Source organism: Tasmannia lanceolata, unplaced genomic scaffold, assembly GCF_043159265.1.
Source record: "Tasmannia lanceolata isolate RefF3 unplaced genomic scaffold, GAP_Taslan_0.1 ptg000023l, whole genome shotgun sequence".
Taxonomy (NCBI): Eukaryota; Viridiplantae; Streptophyta; class Magnoliopsida; order Canellales; family Winteraceae; genus Tasmannia; species Tasmannia lanceolata.
Window position 1 is genome coordinate 7,094,154 of NW_027518700.1, and position 23,389 is coordinate 7,117,542.

At 40.4% G+C, this 23,389-nt stretch overlaps 1 protein-coding gene and 2 pseudogenes across 3 annotated transcripts in view; 1 reads left to right on the forward strand and 2 right to left on the reverse strand.

The window, feature by feature from the left end:
• The window catches only part of LOC143856683 (two-component response regulator ORR22-like), a 36,667-nt pseudogene extending 13,504 nt beyond the window's left edge, over positions 1 to 23,163 (forward strand). Inside the window, exons 2-6 of the transcript XR_013238297.1 lie at positions 18,246 to 18,396; positions 19,877 to 20,277; positions 20,655 to 20,764; positions 20,875 to 20,962; positions 22,680 to 23,163. The product of XR_013238297.1 is annotated as a two-component response regulator ORR22-like (transcript). The remainder of the gene's footprint in view (positions 1 to 18,245; positions 18,397 to 19,876; positions 20,278 to 20,654; positions 20,765 to 20,874; positions 20,963 to 22,679) is intronic.
• Positions 5,644 to 9,628, reverse strand: LOC143856309 (shikimate O-hydroxycinnamoyltransferase-like). Its single transcript, XM_077366491.1, has 2 exons — positions 9,066 to 9,628; positions 5,644 to 6,962 (listed from the first exon to the last, which is right to left on the reverse strand). The coding sequence occupies exons 1-2, from the start codon at positions 9,471 to 9,473 to the stop codon at positions 6,054 to 6,056; spliced, it is 1,317 nt and encodes a 438-aa protein (XP_077222606.1). The 5' UTR covers positions 9,474 to 9,628; the 3' UTR covers positions 5,644 to 6,053.
• On the reverse strand, positions 15,087 to 17,169 carry LOC143856597 (two-component response regulator ORR23-like; annotated as a pseudogene). The gene is made up of 4 exons (XR_013238289.1): positions 17,148 to 17,169; positions 16,632 to 16,757; positions 16,219 to 16,295; positions 15,087 to 16,075 (listed from the first exon to the last, which is right to left on the reverse strand). The product of XR_013238289.1 is annotated as a two-component response regulator ORR23-like (transcript).
• Positions 23,164 to 23,389: the final 226 nt, after the last annotated feature.

A 23,389-nucleotide genomic window follows, 5' to 3' on the forward strand; every position in this document is an offset into this window, starting at 1 on the left:
GGAAGCCCTCTTATGCATGGGCGCAGCAGTTCACATGGTATTAGGATGTGTAGCATTTCTCTAATTTCCCCTTAATTCTCACATGGCATTTATTGTTTAAGAATGATATCCACTGTATAACCACCCTGAATCAATGATTGCTTTGAAGAACTTAAAAGCTGCTTATATTGGTACATTCTACCCTTCAATTAAATACCACTCCACTGTTTCTTTAGAATCCAGTAGCAACCTAGGCTAATCGATTCCGAGGTAACACAAAAGTGATACCCGAAAGTTACATGGCAGGAAGGCTTGTTTCGGTACGAGGTACTGTTGCCAAAGTTAGCACTGTAAGACCCCTAGTGGTACAAATGAATTTTGCATGTGGGAAGTGTGGAGCTGTTATTACCCGAATATTTCCCAATGGAAAATACTCACCACCAACGATTTGCATTCTTTATGGATGCAAAAGCAGAACTTTTACTGCAATCAGATCTACCGCTCGACCCATTGATTTTCAAAAAATAAGATATGAACTTCACATTCCATCTCCCACTTGGAAACTTAGCTAATCAGTTTAGCCAATTCCAAACTGAATGTTGCTACTGCTGAATCGACAAATAACAGCCATATGATCAAGCTGGCTCAGTATTTAGCAAGCTGAAAATTCACTGGTATGATTTCAATACTGTGGTTGCTGCACTCTCTGTCCCAACTGGAATTGATACAGAAAGTTTGAGCAGATTGAAAGGCAGATTTTCTTTCACTTGCAGCAGTAACTGGCAGAAACCTCAGCAGGTGATCCCAATTGCAACGGTGAATTCTTACAATCGCTGCTTATACAACAGGAAGAAAGTGATCCATGTAGACGAACCCGACTAGTGTCAGGGTTAGACTTAGTCAATTTGAGCCAGGTAGATTCTTTCACCCTTTTCATAAAAATATTCTAAAGGATTCATTAGCTGACCTCAACTAATTGGGGACAAAGGCTTAGTTGAGTTGAGTTGAGTTGTTGCTCATACAAACTGGATCGATAATAAGGTGGCCATGAATTATCTATCCATGATCTCCCATTAGCAACTGCCATATATGCTGGCAATGTCTTTTGTTCCAAGTTTGAATCTGCTCATTGTTGCTTGGAGAAGTAGATTACAGATGAACGTAGCACTTTACTTGCAGCAACAACGCGAGATCAGCTTCCACAAACTATTCCTTTAAAACCAAAATCAAAGAACCGAGCAATCAAAGTATCTCACCGAATAGATCATGGACGAAAATCCAGTAAAATTCGTAGCACAGGCTCATACGAAGAAGACGACGGAAGTTTAGTATTCGAAGAGGAATATTAACAGCAAACGATGGAAATACAATTTGTAGGCATCTAAGGGAAGCAAAAAGGACCTGAGAATTTGAGGGAAATGCAAATGATAAGAAAAACAGGAAGTAAAGAACAAAAATAGGGACAAATTAGGCCAAGAATTGATAAATGAATTATAAAATTCCTTCGAGAACTACTTTAATGTAAGAAACGACCAAAATGCATTAGAATTTGTTGAGGAAAATCACCAGATTGAGAATTTGTCTGGATTTAAGTGCTGGAAAATAAAAATACATAATGTATGAAGTTTAGGGTAAAAATGGGAGAAAAAGAACAGGAAAGGTAGAGATTTACTGTAATAAAACCATTAAGAAATAGTGAGATGCAACGAAAGAAAAAAAAGGAAGGTAGAAGAAAACGAAATTAGGAAAAAATAAGAAGTGACAAATACAATTTTGGCAGAAGGAATTGCAAAATTCCTTTGGAAAAAAAACTATCTTCACTATGAAAAACGACGAAGGAAAAGCGAAATCAAAGATTGAAAACGATGGAAGAAGGAATTGTGGGTCGAATTTGGGCAAGAAATAGAAAAAAAATTTGAATTGGCAATTTGTGATTTTTCTTTTGGAAAATTTGAAAAACTACAATTCTGCTTGCAATTAAAGAAGGGAATGATGCAAATAGATTGAAGTTAGAGGCAAATAACAATCTACAAGTGGAATTTTCTAATTCAATGCAAAAATCGAAGAGAATTTTTTACAATTAAACTGTAGTGTTACATGCAATTCATGGAGGACTTGTGAGATTTCAATGAAGACGACATGAAACAAAAATCCACAAACTGAATTTTCGAGAATTGGCGAATATCGAACGAAATTCGAAACTTCGGATCGCGGAGAAATGAGAATTTCTTTCAGATTTGGCTCTGAGACTAAATTTGATGTAGATCTAGTTATAATCAATTAGGATAAAAAACAAGCCCAGATCAGTAAAGAAGCAATATTCGAATGAAAATTTTATTCAAACCTGTTCAAAAACCATAAACTTGCTGTTTTAGAACAGAAAATGTAGAAGATAGGAAGAAAAAAACTTAAATTGAACTAAAACAGAAATGAAACCAAAGCAACTGGAATTTTATTGAATTTAGATAAGTGTCAGCAAGATGCTTACTTATCTCAATTTAAAGCTCAAAACTGAGATGAAGAAGCAGGTGGAAACCTTCTTGAGCATGATTTATCTTCTAACATCAATCTAAGCTCCTCTTACAAGTAGTTTCTCTCTCCCAAAGCTAGAGTACAAGTCTAAATTTTAAATCTCAGCAGAAGTCCCTCCAAAATTCAAGAAAAGCCTATCTAGATGGGTAGCTCTCACTAAGGGTGTCAATTTTGGCTCGGGCTCGGAAGCTCGCTCGAGCTCGACTCGAATCCTTAACGAGCCGAGCCGAGCAGGCTCCCCAGGCTCGTTAAGCTTAACGAGCCGAGCCCGATTTAGGCCAGGCTCGGCTCGGCTCGGCTCGTTAAGGCTCGTTAAGAATTTAATATATTTAAATATATATATTATATATTAATATATACATTAAAAGGGTTGTCCAGGGAGTGAAAGGCTGGGGCAAAATATGTCACTTCATTTTTGGAACCCCATTTGTTACTAGGACCACCCCCCATAGTGTAAAAGAAGTAGTCAAATTACACTAGTAGGGCTGTCCAGGGAAGATGAGGGGTGTGAACATAATATAACCCGAGCTCGGTAAGGCTCGCGAGCCTGACCGAGCCGAGCTTTTGAGCTTAATGAGCCGAGCCGAGTCGAGCCGAGCTCGGCTCGTTTACACCCCTAGCTCTCACACAATTGCATTTGCCTCTCACTACATCACTCAATTACAAGCATGCCACTCCTACTAAAATAGAAAATTACAAATGAACCACCACTAATGCCTCATTATGTTTGTGCCCCTAAACCACAACTATAATTGGCTCTCTTATACTTTAGCTGGGGCCCCTCCCTACAATTAATGGGGATGGGAGCTGCTTCTGCTGCTGCTTTTATGCTTCTCTAATTCATCAAAAGGGTATGCTTTCTCCACTCTCACCTCCGCTTTCTACACTCTCTCATTCTCATATTATACACTACGATAAATCAAATTCGGACATCTGGAGCCAAACCCAGTTTGGAATTCAAGGGGTCCATCTCACTATTTCAGATATTTTTAGGTACCGTTTGTTTGACCAAATTTCCTTTTTAAAATAAACTGACCCGACCCTATCCGAGATTTCTTCTAGGATGGGTAGTGTTCTGGAAAACCCGACCCGCTCGACCCGAGTTGCAACTCCAACTTTTGTGTCTTTCACTTCTATCAAGATGATCATATGCCACAATAATAATTTTTGGGTTTTAATGGAAATAGATTTCATACCAAAGTTCAAACATCATTTTAATGTAGGCATCATCGTGCATTTACATACACGCCTTTGAGTTTTAATTTTTTCCTCATATTGTGGGTCCTTTGAAAGAAAAAAAATTGTTTACAAAGATGTGTTTCGAATATACAAGTTCAACTGTTGGATTGGAATAGATCACGCCCCATAAACTCAACTATTGGAACATAAATTACTCGAGAACGTAGAAAAACCTGTAGTACGAGGTTTGGGATTCTACTGCCTTCATGAAGCTACCTGACTAAACATCTTTACGGGCTTCTTGTTGGGCCCGAATAAAGAGAAACCCGGCCCGCTAAAGAAAAGGGTCTTATTGATCTTTATTTGGTTAGCCCAATTGGACCCATAGTATTTGCAATAGCATCACTAACGAAATATATCGATGGGAATTGAGAAAATTCTTCGAAGAAAATTATAAGTTTTTTTTTTTTTTTTGATGCCATAGGGGGACTAGTCCCTATGGATGCACGCAGGCACTCGGTAGACCACACGCATCAGTTGAACAAGGGGGGATTCGAACGCTCGTCACTGGGGAGCATACCCGTGACTTTACGCCAAAGAGCCACACCCTCCCGAGTTTATATAGCCCGAGAAAATTATAAGTTAGTGTTTATATAGCCCTTCATCATAAAATTTGTCCTTATTGGGCTCCAGTTTTGCCATGTTCATGTGATCAGATCTGTTGGTCCCAACGACAACCATTAGTCTGGCTAAATGTATCATTGAAAACATCTTGGGCAGATGATCTAGGCCCTTGGTCCATCAAGCCTAGTTTATGATTCGATCAATAAAAGTTAAACCGTTGATTTTTATAGTTCTTTATCATAAATATGGAATTTGTATTTGAAATGGGACCAGACCATGTAGGCCACCCCATGATGTCCTGCAAGATCAACGGTCATGATTTCACATTCATGTCCATGTATGCTCCTTTGTTGGACCCAAAAATTGGTTTTTAGCAAAGCCCTCTACTACATTTTAGTGTGAGCAATAGAAAACAAAAAGCCTAAGTTTTACCACCTTAGTCCCTTCTAATTAGCAACATTTTGAGCAAGGTTTTAAATTTCGGTTTCCGTGGTAATTTCGGTCATATCGGAAACTGAAATTTTAACCGAAATCCCAAAATTTTGGCCGAAATTCGGTAACGGGCACTCGAAATGTCGTTTTTGGGCTGAAATTTCGGGCGAAATTACTGCAATTTCGGCTGAAATTATTTAAGGGAATAAAAAAATTAATATTTTATCTTAAATTTCGCCGAAATTTCTGAAATTTCGACCGAAATTTGGTAAATTTTGGCAATTTCGGTTTCGGTCCTCACCGAAATTGATTTTGGCTGAAATTTAAAACCTTGATTCTGAGTCTCTATGAAGGTGATTTTTTGGGCACACCCCATCTGTGTGAAACCGTTCTCTCTCTCTCTCTCTCTCTCTCTCTCTCTCTCTCTCTCTCTCTCTCTCTCAATTTATAGGGGAATCGGAATAGGATGACTATTCCAATTCTTGATTCTAGCAATCCCAAATGCAAAGTGCAAGGAAGAACTTGAACGTGAGAGGAAGAACTTGCAAAGTGTAACTATGAAGCTAAAAGGACTACGGGTCTGTTTGGATTGCCGGGTTCATTTGCAAGAATCAGGATTTGAATCTAAGTCCGCTTATCCCGGCATCTGATTCAAAATTTTTTTTTTTAAAAAAAAAGGACAGAAAAACCAGAATCAAGGGTTGAGAATTGAAACTGGGGAGATTTTATTAGAATTTTTTATTCAAAACTTTAATTTTTTCTCATTCTGTTTAAAGGAGAATCAAAATAGGAATCAGAATAATATATCAATTCCAATTCTTAATTGTGGCAATCCAAATGCGGCTTGTCATATGGATTAGTATAAAAGAGAGCACTGACAAAGGAGAGCACTGAAAGTTGAAACAATAAACACCAAGTTTATGATTATGGCAACTGATTGCTAGTTCAAAACCAATTATTTATTGCACTCAAAATAGTTAAAATTAAGGCCTCATAAAGCAATTAAAAAAAGCTCCCAAAGGAGCAGTTCTTTAAAAACGCGTTCACAACAAGGAACTCGCCCGAGTCGATAAGGATTTTTCTTGACCGCGTTTCGCATTGCACCACATCCGCATTCTGCTTTTTGCCCTACAAGGTCAATAAAATCTCCTTTGACTCTCCCGAGTTATGACCACATCAACCGCATTCTTGGCCGAGTCTGCGCCGAGACGACAAGGATTTTTCTTGGCTGCATTCCGCGTCACATCCACGTTTTTAAACACTGCAAAGGACACTAAAGAAGCAATGAATTCCAATTATCGGGGTTCCTAGATGTCATAGAGGTACTTCTCGAAACGTTGCATGTGATCCGATTGCAAGACGATGGCCAAAGAGAAGCTCCCGTCATTGGTCGGACTGGGGAGAACGTACGCTTGGCCCTCGGACGTGATCCCACCATGCCCCATGAAAATCGGTCGGCCCCATCCAAAATCTGCATCATATATCGGTAGCCGTGACCAGCTAGTGATTTTGATATTTGGACACTCATACGTGTGGGGCCCGCGGGCAAGAGCAGACAGGTCTGGCTGCAGCTCCAGGTAGTCCAATGCCGACCGGAGGTACTCGTCGTCCATCCGCACTAACTCGTCATGTATTTTTCCCACTGCGTACGTGAGCGGTCTAGACTGGAGATCACCTGAGACAGCGATTGGGGTCGCCGGGAATATGGCATTGCCGAAATATCCTAGTGGGAGGGTAGGGCGGAGGCGGAAGCGGCTATCGACGTTGATGTACAGTTTGGTCTCTTGATCTTCTGGGAGGCCTCGTGCCTTGGTGGCGCATTGCCACACATGGCCGGCGAGAACCTGGTAAGAGCTGTAGCCTGTGGTAGTACAGTTGTTAAGGTGAGTCACGACTTCTCTGCACCTAGATTTGAGGAGGCTAAGATGTTCAGTTGTGATTTTAAAGATTGCGGCGGAAGTGGAGGTGGAACTAGTGCCAAGTGGTGATTGTGTTTTCATGGAAGGAGGTGGTTGGTATTCGATGTGATGGAATTTCGGGGTGGGCGGATCCCGAGCACGCAAGTGGGTCCGGTCTATGAATGGTGGAATGGTAAGATCGAGGCCACGAGCAACATCAGACCAATGGTTGATAAAGTGGATGCCGGAGTAGCCGTCGACAACTTGGTGTTGCATGCCCACGCCGAGGGAGACGCCGCCGCATTTGAAATAAGTCACCTGGTTAAATTCAAACCAGAAAATTTAGTTCATGGTTAGGACAAATTGGTATCAAGAATGATCAAATGGTGGAGAGGAAAATAATCAAAGTAAGAAATACAAAGAGAAAATATAAAGAAGGTATGAAAATGGACTTTAATTTTCCTACTTATGCAGTTGGTTACTAGGGAATAAGTGCTGAGAATACAATGCGTACGCAAGCCAAGAAAATGTGCTGCACCCCGAGGCCAAGACAGCCATTATGCCTTCTTTTATGGAATAAGAAAAGACACCAATTTACCCTTTCACATGGTATAACTAAGGGCTGCAACTCGGGTCGGGCGGGTCGGGTTTTTTTTCGGAAAACCCACGATTTTCAAACCCGGCCCTACCCATGATAAATCTCGGGTCGGGTCGGGTTTTTTCACATTGACGCAATTTTTTAAGGAAAATTCTTGTTTGGCAAGGCAACTCAACTCATAGAAGCAGAAATTACACTCACATTACACTTGAATCAAACAATGATGTAATTACACTCACATCACACTTGAATCAAACAATGCTATAATCAAACAATGTTGTAATTACAATCAAACAAATCAAACACTTGAATCAACTCAACTCATAGAAGCAGAAATTACACTCACATACAGTAACAGTAGGTGCGTGGGTTTTCACTTTTAACTTTGGGATAATTACATTTACACCCCCTCTAGTTTCTGACACATCCACTTCTACCCCTATAGTTTAAAACGTGACAAATACACCCCTGTAGTTTCAATTTGTTTAAGGTTTGCCCCCTCAGCTGAAGGTTCGTCCATAGATTGAAGGGTTAGGATGATCCGATGGAGCTGATTTTTTTGGCACACCATATCTATGTCAGGACCCATCAAATGAACGCTTTGGATCATCCAAATAATGTGGGCCCCTACCCGAATCCAAACACTACCAAAAATCATCCAAATAATGTGGGCCCACATTGTTTGGATGATCCAAAGCGTTCATTTGATGGGTCCTAACATAGATAGGGTGTGCCCAAAAAATCAGCTCCATCGGATCATCCTAACCCTTCAATCTATTGACGAACCTTCAGCTGAGGGGGCCTACCTTAAACAAATTGAAACTACTAGGGTGTATTTGTCACGTTTTAAACTATAGGGGTGGAAGTGGATGTGTCAGAAACTAGAGGGGGTGTAAATGTAATTATCCCTTTAACTTTTAACTAACAATAGAAAAAAATGCACATACTATAACTTATGTAACTCGGGTCGGGTCGGGCCCCTTCAAACCCGGCTCGACCCGAGATTCATGCGGGCTTTTGAATGCTGAACCCGGCTCGACCCGAAACCCATGAAACCTGAACCCGACCCAAGCTATTTTCGGGTCGGGTCGATGCGGGTCGGGTAAAACCCGGCTCGAGTTGCAGCCCTAGGTATAAGTCATTTCAATGACAACATCATATCATTTCACAAAAAGAAATGTCTCTCTGAAAATATTCATTCTACTGTTTTTAAAATATAAAATATTTCAAAAATATCCAAAGAGACCGAGCTTGATTTTCCCTACGAATATTGAGAGCATTTTAGCCTAAAATTTTCATCCCCATAACTTTCATAATCAGCCATAATGAGACCAATGCTCTTTGGAGTTTCCTTTCACTGTCAATACAACATAAAACAATAGATAGTGAAAGGAGGAGTTTTTATATGATGCCCGTAACACCTAGCCCTTGATTTTTGATCCGGTCAAAACATTTTATTTTTTTAGTGTTTTGACCGGATCAAAAATCAATGACCAACTAGCCATTGTTAGTTTGACGGTCGGGCATCATATAAATTCTCGTGAAAGGAGTCTCGCCAAAGATGTTATTGACTGTGAACCTTTATTGGGTTATTTACACATAGGGATGGAAAAATTTCTGAAAAACCAAACAATTGCACAATATCTACCGTTGTAACACGTTGGGATATTTTAGCTACTATGTTCAAAGAGGCAACAATGGTAAATGCCCCTGAACAATTGGGAAATATTCAAATACCTAAAAAAGCCTATATCAGAGTTACTATGCTGGAGCTAAGTCATATAGTTTCACATTTACAGAAAGTAGGAAGAAAATAAGATTACTTGGAGCACGAGAAGCGGATCGGCAGAGATATCCTCAGGGTAATTGATCAAAGGAATGAGTTGCTTGAGTTCATTGGTGGGTGCAAAATCGCCGAAATCGTTGACGACGGCGGCGGTATTAGCCTCCACGAAGAGAACTCCGGCCGCATTGCAGTCTATCTGAATCCGACCGCCTTTGTCTCTACTCAATCTGCCAGCCAAAGGGTAGAAAGGGACAAGGGCCTTGCTGAGGCACATTTTGAGCACCCGAGCATCGAAGAAATTCGAAGAGCCATTAGGCCTGTAAAAGTACACACTACGTGTGTGGATTCTCGGCGCCACCAGGTCTACGTTTGAGATCCACTGCTTCTCATTGGGAGTTTCCTGTTCGGGTCTCACCATGCTCGACTCTTTCACGTTGATAATCATCTTTGCACCCTAACATGGTCTTTCAGTATAATGCAGATGGGTGTTTATATAGAAAGAACAATTTGGTAGTTTTGCAAAGGGAAATGTTATCAACACTACTGTATTTTGATGAGGGCACTCTCACTTTATTAAAAGTATGGCATGACCCGCACCACAGGATAATCCAAACCGTCCATTAGATGGGCCACAGCCTAAAAAGGTTGTGCCCCAAAAATCATTTTCATAGGTTCATCCTAACCCTCCGATCAATAGAGGGTTAGGATCAACCCTCAAACATTCAGATGGGAGGGTTAGGATCAACCTATGGAAATGATTTTTGGGGCCCAACCTATTTAGGCTGTGGGCCATCTAATGGACGGTTTGGATCATCCTGTAGTGCGGGCCATACCATACTTTTAATAAAGTGAGAGTGCCCGCATCAAAATACAGTTGTGCTGATAACATTTCCCTTTGCAAATCACACAAACTTATTTTAATAACTAGGCACATGGTTTGTATGGTTGTAAAATAAAGGGCCCCACCTCAACATTATTGGTGGCAATTATTATTGATGGCAAGAGAATCCGGATTTGACTCATCTTTCATAATATTTTTTCCAAAATAAAAAAAAATTCCTTGTCCTCAGGGATAATTGCAAACCTACCCCTTGGCTCTAATTTCTCAACCACTAAGAAACTCCAACATAACCTACCCATAAATGGGCCTGTATCCAACAGCTAGAACTATAAATGGGTATCAATTCCGAAATGACAGCATGCATGAAGGGGGCATTGTCCATAGCCCCCACGCCCACACACACTTTAATGTGTTGTCTTTTGTGCATTAATGCTAATGTCATATTGAACGTGTTGTCTTGAACTTGGGGTGCAGCCCTTGTTCTCGCCATACGCATTGCATCATCGAGACTTATTTCCGTGTGAGGAAATATAGTCTACGAAAGCTTCGCCTCACCTTGCCTTACTTTTCTTTCTCTCTAGGGCTGGCAACGGGATGGGGCAGGGCCGAATGTTGCATTACCCGTCCCCGCCGGAAGGAAAATTTCCCGTCCCTGCTACGGGGATGGCGGGGAATATCTAATCCCCATCCCCGCCCCGTCCCGCACAAAAAAAACTCACCTCAAAAAAGCTTTTTAACGCCCATAAAAAAGAAAAACACAAGCCATGTTTGTGCACTTATAAAAAATATGGTAGTGCCTAGGGCTGCAACAGGGTCGGGTTTTTCAAAACCCTAGCCCAACCTTGGATCCCATTATCTCGGCCTTGACCTGCCCTGACCCTGAGTCAAGGCCGAAAAACCTTAACCCATGGCCCGCCCTACAGGGCTTAGTGCTGGCCCTGGCCGGCCCTGATTGGGCAGGGCTTGGCCGGGCCGGCCCTAATTGACCATAGTGCAAATACTTGTTAAGAGTGCCAAAAATAAAGCAACCACTTATCATATACAACAAAATGATCAATAAATAGAGAAAGGGAACAAAATACGACAATATGAATTCAACAACATGAAAGGACAATAGAGACAATTAATAATAATAATCTAAAGAAACATTAATCCAAGATAATATAAAACATTAGCAAAAGAAACATGCATAGATGGTTCAATTCTATAATAGAAAACTTAGGGTCGGACCGGGTTACGGTACCCGAGGCATTAACCCAGAACCCGACCCGACCTGAGTCAGGGTCTAAAAAAATAAACCCTGACCCGCCCTCAGGGTTAGAAAATCCAACCCTGACCCTGTTCGGGCTTAGGGCGGGTCAGGGCTGGCAGGGCCAAACTTGCACCCCTAGTAGTGCCAATATCACTAGCCTAAAAGAAATATTTACTGTTAACAAAAAAATACTAAAACATTACTAAAATGAGAGATTATTGATAATGGCTTGCATATTAAAACAGGGCGGGGCAGGTCTATCTCCATCCCCATCCCCGGCCCCGTTTTGGAGAAATTTTCAACTCCCGCTCCAACTCGGGGAATCCCCGCCCCGTGCTGCACGGGGTGGGGCAGATCCCCGCTTTCACGGGTGAAATTGCAAGCACTATTTCTCTCCTCCTATTCTCTTTCTTTCTTCTAAGAAGTCACTTTGTTCATCCACCGTTACAATTTTTCTCAATATTTTAGCTCTAAGAACACAGATTGTCTGGCTCAGGATTTCTTAACCAGTGAAATCATTGCACTCACATGAAAAGCTCCTCACCTGATTGCAAGTTTCTCAATTACATATTTTACTCTTGACTTTAAATACATCCCTCTTATAATGAGAATGCCACGGACAAATTGGACATCCACAGTTTTACAGAGGGGAAAGAACCCAGGAAACTGCAGACAACGCATGATTAGTCTACATCCAAAAACCAATAATTGGTATAGAAAGCAAGGGAGAGCTTCCGGGAGTATAATTGGAACTATTAACAAATCTTAAACTGGCAGGTCTTATCGAAGGTCAGATGTACCGGAATGTCATAGTTGACATCTCCACGTTGACCGGTTGATGTACAGTTGGAGCTCTTATATTTTATATCCCCGGTGGCATCATTTTACATAAAATATTGGAGAATATTAAGTATTAGAAAATAAGTCTATCACCTCCGCCCCTTTTCGGGTCTGGAAAACACTTTCCCTTCTGATTACGTATACACGGATATTTCCTTTTACTTGTTTCTAACAAATACATTTTACCTGTGTTTTGAGAAATCTAGGTCAAGAGATAGATGAATTTAACTAGAGTTTTCTTGACTATAATAGTTATGAAATTTTCAATGATCTAAAATTCTTTACAAGTAAGTAGAAGAACCCAATTAGAACCAGGATTAGAGCTAGGTAGATTCCCTTTTACCTTCTTCATGAATTTTTTCTAAAGGATTCATTTAGTCGACCCCAACTAGTTTGGGACAAAGGCTTTGTTGAGTTGAGTTGAGTTGAGTAAAATTCTTTACAAGGAAGTAGAAAGTTACAGTTAATTCGCCTCAATGCTTGTGCTTGTGACAATGGCAAAGGCTTGGCTCGGAAAGGAGATCATCTGTACTCAATCAGGCCTAGATATACTATAATGAAGACCAAAACCGAAACTATTTCTAACAGTTCAAACCTGTCATAAGGCCAATATAACACCCTCTCTATGTTGCCTACATATAGTATTGTAAATCTTATGTACTTTGAAGTTTGCACAACATTTTCTAAGAAGATACTCTCTTGTATCTTATTTCAGTAGATTTTTCTATTAAGTATTAGAAATAAGAGATTATAAATCACCAACCTAGGAACAAGGTCAGTTCATGGCCTGAGCATAGGATATAAGAGATAAATTTATGGAACATTAATTATGAGAGTTCCAACTCTATATCTAAATTCTAAAAACTTATAAATTTATTAAAGCTCGAACTGTATATCTAAATTCTAAACACACCCACACATGCAAAGTAGGACAAGATGATGAGTGATGACATTTGAAGAGAGAAAAGAGCTCATCGAATTTAGGAGTCAATCCACTGCTGAAACGTACAAGAACTATGCATGAAGACTTAGAACTGCAACGGTTGATAATTGTTTCTGAAGAGTTGAAAAGCTTGGTCATTAGATGCATTTGATCTTTTGGTAGATATTAAACAGGAAAAATCTTTTGGTAGATTTTAAACAAAAACCACCACTGAGTTAATTTGGGACCATTTGTCCAAGTTTCCAAGGCTTTGGCAATTTAGGTTACATTCTTTAACCATTTTCGGCGGTGCCTCAAAGCCTTTTCCGTTGCGGAGACCTAAAAAACCAAGAACAGTGTTCTTCAACACTGACCCCGTTCCACCGGATTCTTTTATGTTTGGCTCTCGAGCCGAAATTTGCGATGAGTTGCGACAAATTCTGGGAGCAAAGTGGAGTCGCTCCACCAGATTCTCTTATGCTCATTTCGCTCACTATAGAAAAAAGGTAACGAGAAGTGCATGTTGAAGAATAATGGAAAGAAATTTTATGGAAATCATAGAAAGAAATTTCACTGTTTTTTGGAAAATTTCAACCCTACTAAACGCATGATTTTATTCCATAGAAAAAATAATTTTGATAAAATTTCGATAAAAGACATACTTTAACGAGAGAAAAAACATATGATGAGTGGGCGGACATGTTGGAAAAGTTGTTGAGGGTACTGTTGATGATAGAAAACAGAAACTTGTTGCTTCAAGGCGTGATATCACTTTCCTTAAGACAAGATTCGCCCCCACTAGTAGTGTGCAAAGGGGATCCGCGAATTGCCTCCAAGATACAATGAAGCCTAGTAGGGAAGCCCTACTAATGTTTGATGACGCGTAGCACTAGCGGAATCAAACCCGAAATGCCCTTCCGAAATTTCAAGCCTTAGAGAAATCTCTAGATTCTGTTTCTGCAAAAAAACAGTATCTAGAACAGTAAACAAAAGAAAAACAGTATGTAGAAATACTTGGGGATTTTTGTAGGAGTGTAGAAGAGAGTGTAAAGTCAGTCAGAATTGCCAATTCAATTTCTATATGAAATGACTGAAGTTTGCACATTTTTTTTTATAGACCATCTGGTGTCTTTTCAGTGTGAAAAACACCTCTACAGGGCACCTTTCCAGAATGTTTGAAATCTGACCGTTAGATCGCACCCATTGATATTGAATGGTCCTGATCGATTCTAGAGGTGACTGTTGGTTTGAGTAAAACCTCTCTCCAACCCAGTCATCGTTAGATCAACCATCTATGGTGTGGATCGCACCCCCTTGGCACATGACCGTTGGGGGAAGGGACACAATCCATTTGATCACACCCTTTGATCGTTGGAGTCATGGGCCCGTTGGGCCGACCGTTAAGCCCGAACGGAAACGGGCCCACCGTTAGGCCCGAACCGAAGCCCAACCCAACTGAACCATTGGCCACGCCGCGCACGCGCGTGCGCGTGTGCGTTGCACCGTCCCGCGGGTCCAACCATGGGTTCAACCCAATGTGCAATCAACAAGAGTTAGAAAAGGTAGTGCTTTATAAGCCCTTCTCTTTCTTTTCTCTCATCCGGTATGAGACTATCTTTTTAACTACACTTCTACATCCTTTTGTAAAAGCAAATATTTCCAAGAAAACATTTTCTTTTTCCCAAACGCTTTTGATAAAACATTTTCCAAAACACTAAAACATGTAATATACATGATTTTGAAAATGCAAAATCACTAACAGGACATGCAAGTGTAAGGGGCAGCAGCCCTTGATATTTGATCCAACAGCAGCCTTTTCAAAAGTGGGCTGCTGTTGGATCATATATCACGGGCGGCAGCCCCTGACAGAGCATGCACACCCACTCATCATAGAAAATCTCTACTTTAACATATATAGAACATACAAGTCATGTAAAATAAGGTGTTATGGTGATAAAAAAAAGTATTTACAATATACTTAACATCAAATTCATAAAAATGTGTTGACAACTCGGAAACACATGTAATTGATGCCTAGTTAAGTCCAAAACCAAGGCAATTTGGCTAAGCTCCAAGTCGACTAGGGAAATTTCTTGATATTGTTATAGAGAAAGAAAGAAAGAAATATCAAAGGAGATATCCTAAATAGAAACAAGCAAAACAAACGAAAAGAGTGACTTTACCCGTTTGATGATGGCACTCATTAGATCGTTAAAGGAACTAGCATTAGTAGGATTGAACCCTCCCTGCAACTTAGCATGCTCGAAAAGGTACCTATGCTTCCAAAGTTGGAAAAGTTTGGTAAATAGTTCATATTCTGCCTAACACCAATACCTATGCTTCCAAAGTTGGAAAAGTTTGAGTTCTCGTTCAAATCTCCTGATCCAAGCCCCATGTTAACACCAACTGAGCTAGCTTGGCACAGTGGATCTCTTCCTGCTGATGTGTTAACTCCGCTGGGAGAAACACCAAGTGGATTCATCTCACTAAGTGTTGACATGGACCAAATATTGTCTCTCAAGTTATCTAGAGGCAATTCATCGTGAGTAAAAGGGGCACCAATAGGCAAATGATTGGCAGAATTTCCAGTTAACGGAACAGCACTTTGCCAGGTAACAGTATGTCAACCATGATCTGACAATTGTGAAGAAACCCCAACACTAATATCAAAAAATTGATTGCCTAATCCCCCACTAGCCACTCTAGAATCATGGAAAGCACCAATCTGTGTCAATTGTTGTTGCGCAACTGTAAAGGCCTTTGAGTCATCATGGGGAGAAGATAATTCCGTAATGCAAGAGTTGGAGTTGTTATGTTGGAATTGATCAAGTTTCAATGAATGTGGCATTCCCTGAATTAAATTCCCATGTTGGTTGACCCGCTGCAACTTCCCAAGATCATTGATAGAATTGCCTGGGTTTTGGTCGTGACTAAGTTGGATCAGTCCCGATGAAGAAGTCCACGCAAGCCCAAACTGGCGGGGCTGTTTAGCCTACTAAGCACCCCACTTGTTTGGAAAGACGTAAGAGCGGGTTTTGGTAGGTGACCTGATCCAGCCATGCCATGAAAATCTCCGAGCCCATCCAATGAACCCATAGGCAAATAGGGGAGATCTTTAGCTCCTAAAGCGGCAGCAATATTAGCTTGTTGACTTGCCACACTACTTATCCTTTTCAAGTAGAGCCTATATTTCTGCAACCAACACTGTGATAGTAAGCAACATATTGCAGAAAATAACCACCTTATGAGGCAATGAATGAAAAAGAAATACAAGTCCCAGTGTAAAAAATTCAGAGGTTCACATTATGAAAGTAAGAACTGAGAGTGGATCCTGCCTGACAATGGCTTGCGATGTTTTCTCTGGTAAGCCTTTCAACATTCATAAGATCAAGAATCCTTTTAGGAACAGCCTCTGCATCAAAAACCCAAAAATATAAGAAAAAGGAAATGGATTTTCAGAAATTAATAGCTTCACAAAACATCAACATACGCAACTGCAAGCAAGGTTTTAAATGCCGGTTTCGGTGTCACTTTTGGCCACTTCGGTTTCTGCCGAAATCACATAAATTTTAGAAAATAATTTTGGTATTTTAAGAGATTTCGGTGGCAATTTCGGTGGAAATCTTGGAAATTTCGGCAATTTCGGATTCAGGTACTTTTGGTGTTGGTTCTGGCAAAATTTCAATCCATGATTGCAAGCCAAATAAATGAGTAACCAAGCCTTATAGATGGTAGGGGAAGAACTTACTGTCAATGCCTAATTGATTAACAGCAGCAACGAATTTGCGATGCAGATCCACCGACCAAACAACCCTGGGCTTTGGTGTAAGTTCTCTTCGTGAGAGCTTCTTGGCCTCAATCCAAGCAATCTTGTCTTAGCATAATTATGATCTACAACTTAGACATTCAAACACATTAGTGATATAAATCACTTGTGTATTGGAATCATCAAAATAAGATGGGAATGCCAAGGTGGGAACCATTGGGCTTACAATCTCCCCCTTTTTTGTTCTTGTGAGTGTATTTCGTTTTCTGCCACTAAAATGGCATTTCAAATGACCAAGGAAACATTAAAGTCAAGTCAGAGCTGAGCTCTAAACTCATATGCGTATCTTATTGCAAAGTGCCAATGTCGTCTGACAGCAAGATCACTATGGACTGAACTTGCTGCCTTTCCTGGACCCTCTTGTGCTGAATTCACAACATATCTGCCACTATGGACTGAACTTGCTGCCTTTCCTGGACCCTCTTGTGCTGAATTCACAACATATCTGCTTCACTGCCATTCTACTGAGTTTCACTATTCATAGATCTTCAAGATCCATGATTATCTTGCAAAGGTCTGCTCGTATTCGACTGATCACAGCCCTAGTATTTCATGTTCATTCGCTATAGCAGAAAGTTTTACCATAACGATCTTGGAATACACTTCTTGTTTGATGTTTTCTATAGATCTCGTGCCTAAATTCCTCCTGAGTAATTATCTTTTATACGTTCTCCAAATCTCATAAGTAATATCATAGATCAATAGATCAAGCACAACAAAGATCCAAGTCTCTCTCAAAACTGCCTGAGCAAGGTTTTGGATTCTAAAATTCTAATCTCACGTTCAATTCTTCTTAGAACTGTCCCCCTGAAAGTCATTCAACCAAGAACCACAAGATCTGAAGTTTTCCAACTCAGAACAGATCGCAATTCCCAGATCCATATCCAACAATCATTGTTCACGAATTGCTGTCTTGTTGGTAGTATATACCTCTCGGTTTGGATAAGTTCACCCCTTTGATTGAAATTTTTATCAGTCTTTGCGTTCTCCTAAATTTCTGAGTGTTGTTGTACAATTCAAGTACTAAAGAACCATCACTCTGCTCCTCCAGCCTTGCATTTCAGGAGTTTCTGCTGTGAATTATAGCTCGATTAGAGCTAGAATTATGAATTATGAATTTTAACTTCTTTCCAGCAGTCCACTTTGGTATTTTTCCTTTCTCTCAGTGCTTTATGGTTATTTTTGCTGAAGTTCTATAAAAAAAACACCAGAAGTGAAGCAAGGAATTATCAAATCCGTGAAACTAGTTTCAAAAGTTGTTGATTACATTTTTACCGAACTTCTTTCTTTTCAATTGGAGTTCAGCATGATCTTTGCAAAAGTTACATTTTTACCGAATTTCTCTCACTTTCATTCACTTTCTGATTTCTGGAGAAAAAAGTTTTCACCAAAAATGATTTTCTTGCAACCCAAACAGGGCCTAAAACAAAAGTTGCAGATGGGTTTTTCTGTATAGCTTTCTATTTGTTTTAATTCTAGTTGAGTAAATAAGATGTATTTTGACCTTATTTGACATGGGCTGATGTGGTTTTGCAGTTACAACGACAAATCAGGCAATCAGGGCATTGGAGCTGTTGAGGGAAAACAAAGACAAATTCGACCTGGTTATTAGTGATGTCCACATGCCAGACATGGATGGTTTTAAGCTTCTGGAGCTTGTGGGTCTCGAAATGGACCTACCCGTCATGGACTACTTGTGAGAGTTTTTCATTTCATCTGTTTTCAAATGAGTTTTTTGTTTGTTATTTTTGTTTTTCACGATTTCATGATTCCCATGTTTTTAAATTCCTGTAATTGAAAGAGAAAATGAACATTTGGTTCTCTGATATGCTCACAGAACAGATTTCAATTATAAGATTTCCTCATTTCCACTTCTTTCAGACAACCTTTGGGATTAAAAATCAGATCTTTCTCATTCTTTTCATTGTTTTGGGTAATTTATTTACGTAGGAAAAATCTTTCTGACTGTAGATTTGAGTCAATTTGATTCATTTGTGCTGTTCTTTCAACACTATGAGCGGATGTCGACATTTCACTACTTATCACGGGTACATACATTTCAGGATCCACAAGCTCCCACACCTGGAAATCACCAATACCCATTTTAGCAGTTATGGGTTTGCACTTCATCTACTATAAAGGAGGGTTTTCTCGGTTCAATTTTTCCTTAGTGGTTCTTGTGTTTTTTTGAAGTTCTATAATTGAAAGTGAAAATATCAAGAGGCTGACTCTTTAGCTACGGAGGGGTTTTTGTTGTCTGACACCGTTAATTGGGGCAGATGTATTCCTTTGACGTAGCAGTTTTACCCATAGTTTCAAAACTCCCCCATGCCATCGTTGACTTGCCGGAGTCGACTCCTTTTAACCTTGGCCGCGTTCTTGTCCGAGTCCGCATTTTGCCCTACAAAGTCAATTAAATTTCATTTGACTCTCTCAAGTACTCGACCGGTCAACCAAGTACTCGGCGGTGTCAACCAAATACTCCGCCGCGTCAACTAGGATTTGCTTTGGCCGTGTTTTGACCTGCATCTGTGTTTTGAAACACTGGTTTTCCCTGTGTCCTCTTCGTATTTCGACTATCTTCTGTTGTCTGCTTGTTCCTCCTTTGTACCTTTCTTTCGTGCTTAATAAATTACTATTGTGAATTAATGGAAAACCCTAGGCTTCTGATACCACTTTGGTGCAAACCTCGGGTTCGCATGTGATTTTCTAGAAAATTTGGAGCATTAAAATGAGTTCTAATTCAGTAAAATCTGCAATATGCATTCCCAATCAGCATAAGCATAACAAGAATAATCAAAATCAGCTATTTTTAAAGAAAATCTTTGCTGGAACCATGGCTAATGGATCACATCATGGACAGAATGGAAAAGAAGCAAAAGATGTGGTATGCAAACATTTTGTACTTTGGTGTGTCCGACATTATGCCAATGTAGCTTCAACTTTGAGGTTTCATCATTGTCTTCACCTTGAAAATCTAAGCTCCACTTTTTTTTCTTTCCATTTTAGAGAGTTGATTTGCTGACTGATAACTTGCCACAATATCCCTATATCAATTTGGCTGATTAGTAAATGTGCCCATCAAAATTTAAGGATTCGATTGGTCTCTATAGAACACGATTACTCAGTTGGATGTTTAACTGGTTAAAAAATTATCTATGCGATGCAGTGTTATCTGGAAATAGCGACACCAAAGCCGTGATGAGGGGGATACCTCATGGTGCTTGTGACTATTTGCTAAAGCCCGTTCGCATTGAGGAGCTCAAGAACTTCTGGCAACATGTAATCAGGAGGAAGGTCGAACCCAAATATCACAATAATTCTGGGCATGGTGATGATGGTGAGAATCTGCACCATGGAATGGATGAAGCTGGGCAAAGTGCCATTACAACAGGACCAGCTGATCTTAATGGAAAACTTAGCGAAAAAAGAAAGGATCAAAATGAAGAGGATGATGATGAATTTGAGGGAAATGAAGACCCCTCAGCCCAGAAAAAGCCCAGGGTTGTTTGGTCGGTGGATCTGCATCGCAAATTCGTTGCTGCTGTTAATCAATTAGGCATTGACAGTAAGTTCTTCTCCTACCATCTATAAGGCTTGGTTACTCATTTATTTGGCTTGCAGTCATGGATTGAAATTTCGGCCGAAATCCGAAATTTCAGGCCGAAATTTTGGATTTTTGCCAGAACCAACACCAAAAAGTACCTGAATCCGAAATTGCCGAAATTTCCAAGATTTCCACCGAAATTGCCACCGAAATCTCTTAAAATACCGAAATTATTTTCTAAAATTTATGTGATTTCGGCAGAAACCGAAGTGGCCAAAAGTGACACCGAAACCGGCATTTAAAACCTTGCTTGCAGTTGCGTATGTTGATGTTTTGTGAAGCTATTAATTTCTGAAAATCCATTTCCTTTTTCTTATATTTTTGGGTTTTTGATGCAGAGGCTGTTCCTAAAAGGATTCTTGATCTTATGAATGTTGAAAGGCTTACCGGAGAAAACGTCGCAAGCCATCGTCAGGCAGGATCCACTCTCAGTTCTTACTTTCATAATGTGAACCTCTGAATTTTTTACGGTGGGACTTGTATTTCTTTTTCATTCATTGCCTCATAAGGTGGTCATTTTCTGCAATATGTTGCTTACTATCACAGTGTTGGTTGCAGAAATATAGGCTCTACCTGAAAAGGATAAGTAGTGTGGCAAGTCAACAAGCTAATATTGCTGCCGCTTTAGGAGCTAAAGATCTCCCCTGAGAAAAAATACCACAACATTGCTTGGGAAAGCTTATGCAAACCTAAAAGAGAAGGAGGCCTTGGGATCAGGAGACTTCCAGAGTTGAACAAAGCGGCTCAACTCAAGCAACTGTGGCATATTCTTGACAACAAAAATGTTCCTTAGGTCAAATGGTTTTCTCTCAAATACATTAGGAACAGAAGTATCTGGACCCTCCCCATGCCGGCAAAACCATCTTGGGCAGCCAGAAGCATCATCAATGCCAGAAATTTGGCTTCCTCACTTGTATGCTACATTGTTTGCCCGAATTCAAAACTGAACTTTTGGACCGACCCATGGCATCCTGCTGGGCCCATTTCCAATCAAATATCCTTTGAACCCCTCCTCAACCTCATCCCGATCTCTGCATCAATCAATCGCATTTTTGAAGAAGGCTGGTGGAACCTCATCCAAACCCAACCATATCTCCAGGAACTAAAAAAAATAACAGACACAGCTCTCATCTCTTCCAGCCAAGATACAAAAGTCATTTGGAAACCTGAATCTAATGGTCACTTCTCCATTCGAAGCGCTTGGAATTCTATAAGATCTACAGGCCAGAAAGTTCCTTGGGTCTCCTCCATTTGGTTTCCTGGTCATGTTCCAAAATTCAGCACAACTGCATGGCTCGCTATCCAGAACAAGCTAACCACGAAAGATAATCTCCATTTCCTCGGCCCAGCCAGAGACAGAACCTGTCCTCTTTGCACTGCGGAACCAGAATCGACAAACCACCTTTTTTTCAATTGCAGCTATAGTGCCTGGATTTGGAGACAAATTTTAGGGCGAGTCTCTGATTGTAAGAAGCAAAAGAAATCCCTAAATGAGGAAGAAGAATGGATAAGAGGTAAATTTAAATTGAAGGGTCAGTCATACACTTTTATTCGCTTATTGTTCACTGCTTCTATCCATCATTTATGGCTAGAAAGGAACAACAGAGTTCATGAAGGTCGAAATCTGCACAAGCATTTCACTTTGAAAAAAAATTTCAGAGCTGCGAGAGAAAAATCCCTCTTCCTAAAGCTAGACGAGAATCCCTCCGAGATCTCCAGGAAAATTTCTCAGCTCTGGAAGCTTCCTCTGTTCCATAAGCAACTGTCTCTTAATATTTGCTCCTGGAAGCCCCCGCAGCCTGGATGGATTAAACTCAACACCGATGCATCTCTTGCAAATGAAGAAGGTAGCATTGGAGGCTTACTAAGAAGTAGCGACGGCAAATCTCTCAGCCTGTTTTCTCTTAGCTACCCAGCAGCTCCCATTCACGATCTTGAGATTGAAGCAATTCATATGGGGCTCAATCTTGCAGTGAGGGCGAATTACAAATGCCTATGGATAGAATCTGATTCCCTTCTTGCTGTCAATGTCATCCAAAAAACAGCTCCATGTCCATGGACAAAACTTATATCTCTTGAAAAGATAGACTCGATGCTATCAAACCTGCAAGCGTGGAGCATCTCCCATCTATGGAGAGAAGGGAATAGAGCAGCTGATTATCTATCCAAAAGCAACTGTCCTATGAAAGGATTCCCAATCTCTCATTCTGTATTTCCTGATGAATTCCAAAATATTTTGTTAGAGGACTCCTCGGGAGCCATTTATATCCGTTTGTAATTTTTCTTTTTTCTTTTCAATATATCTGGTGGGGGTCTGCCTAACCCCAAATTACCGATCAAAAAAAAAGAAAGAAAAGATCTCCCCTATTTGCCTATGGGTTCATTGGATGGGCTCGGAGATTTTCATGGCATGGCTGGATCAGGTCACCTACCAAAACCCGCTCTTACGTCTTTCCAAACAAGTGGGGTGCTTAGTAGGCTAAACAGCCCCGCCAGTTTGGGCTTGCGTGGGCTTCTTCATCGGGACTGATCCAACTTAGTCACGACCAAAACCCAGGCAATTCTATCAATGATCTTGGGAAGTTGCAGCGGGTCAACCAACATGGGAATTTAATTCAGGGAATGCCACATTCATTGAAACTTGATCAATTCCAACATAGCAACTCCAACTCTTGCATTACGGAATTATCTTCTCCCCATGATGACTCAAAGGCCTTTACAGTTGCGCAACAACAACTGACACAGATTGGTGGTTTCCATGATTCTAGAGTGGCTAGTGGGGGATTAGGCAATCAACCTTTTGATATTAGTGTTGGGGTTTCTTCACAATTGTCAGATCATGGTTGACAATCCCTTGACCTGATTTAATCTTAGAGGGAAGATCAACCTCTTGACCTGCTTCGTGGGAAGGGCCGGTCCTCCTTAGTGCGCAAATACACACTTTCTCGGAATAAATTTCTGCTTCCCGTTTTCTTCTTCATTTATTACATTAAATACAGATTACATAAATCGTTCATACTATAAACTAGGACAAGCCTAATCCAATATAGAATTCTAAGCAATTAAAGACTCC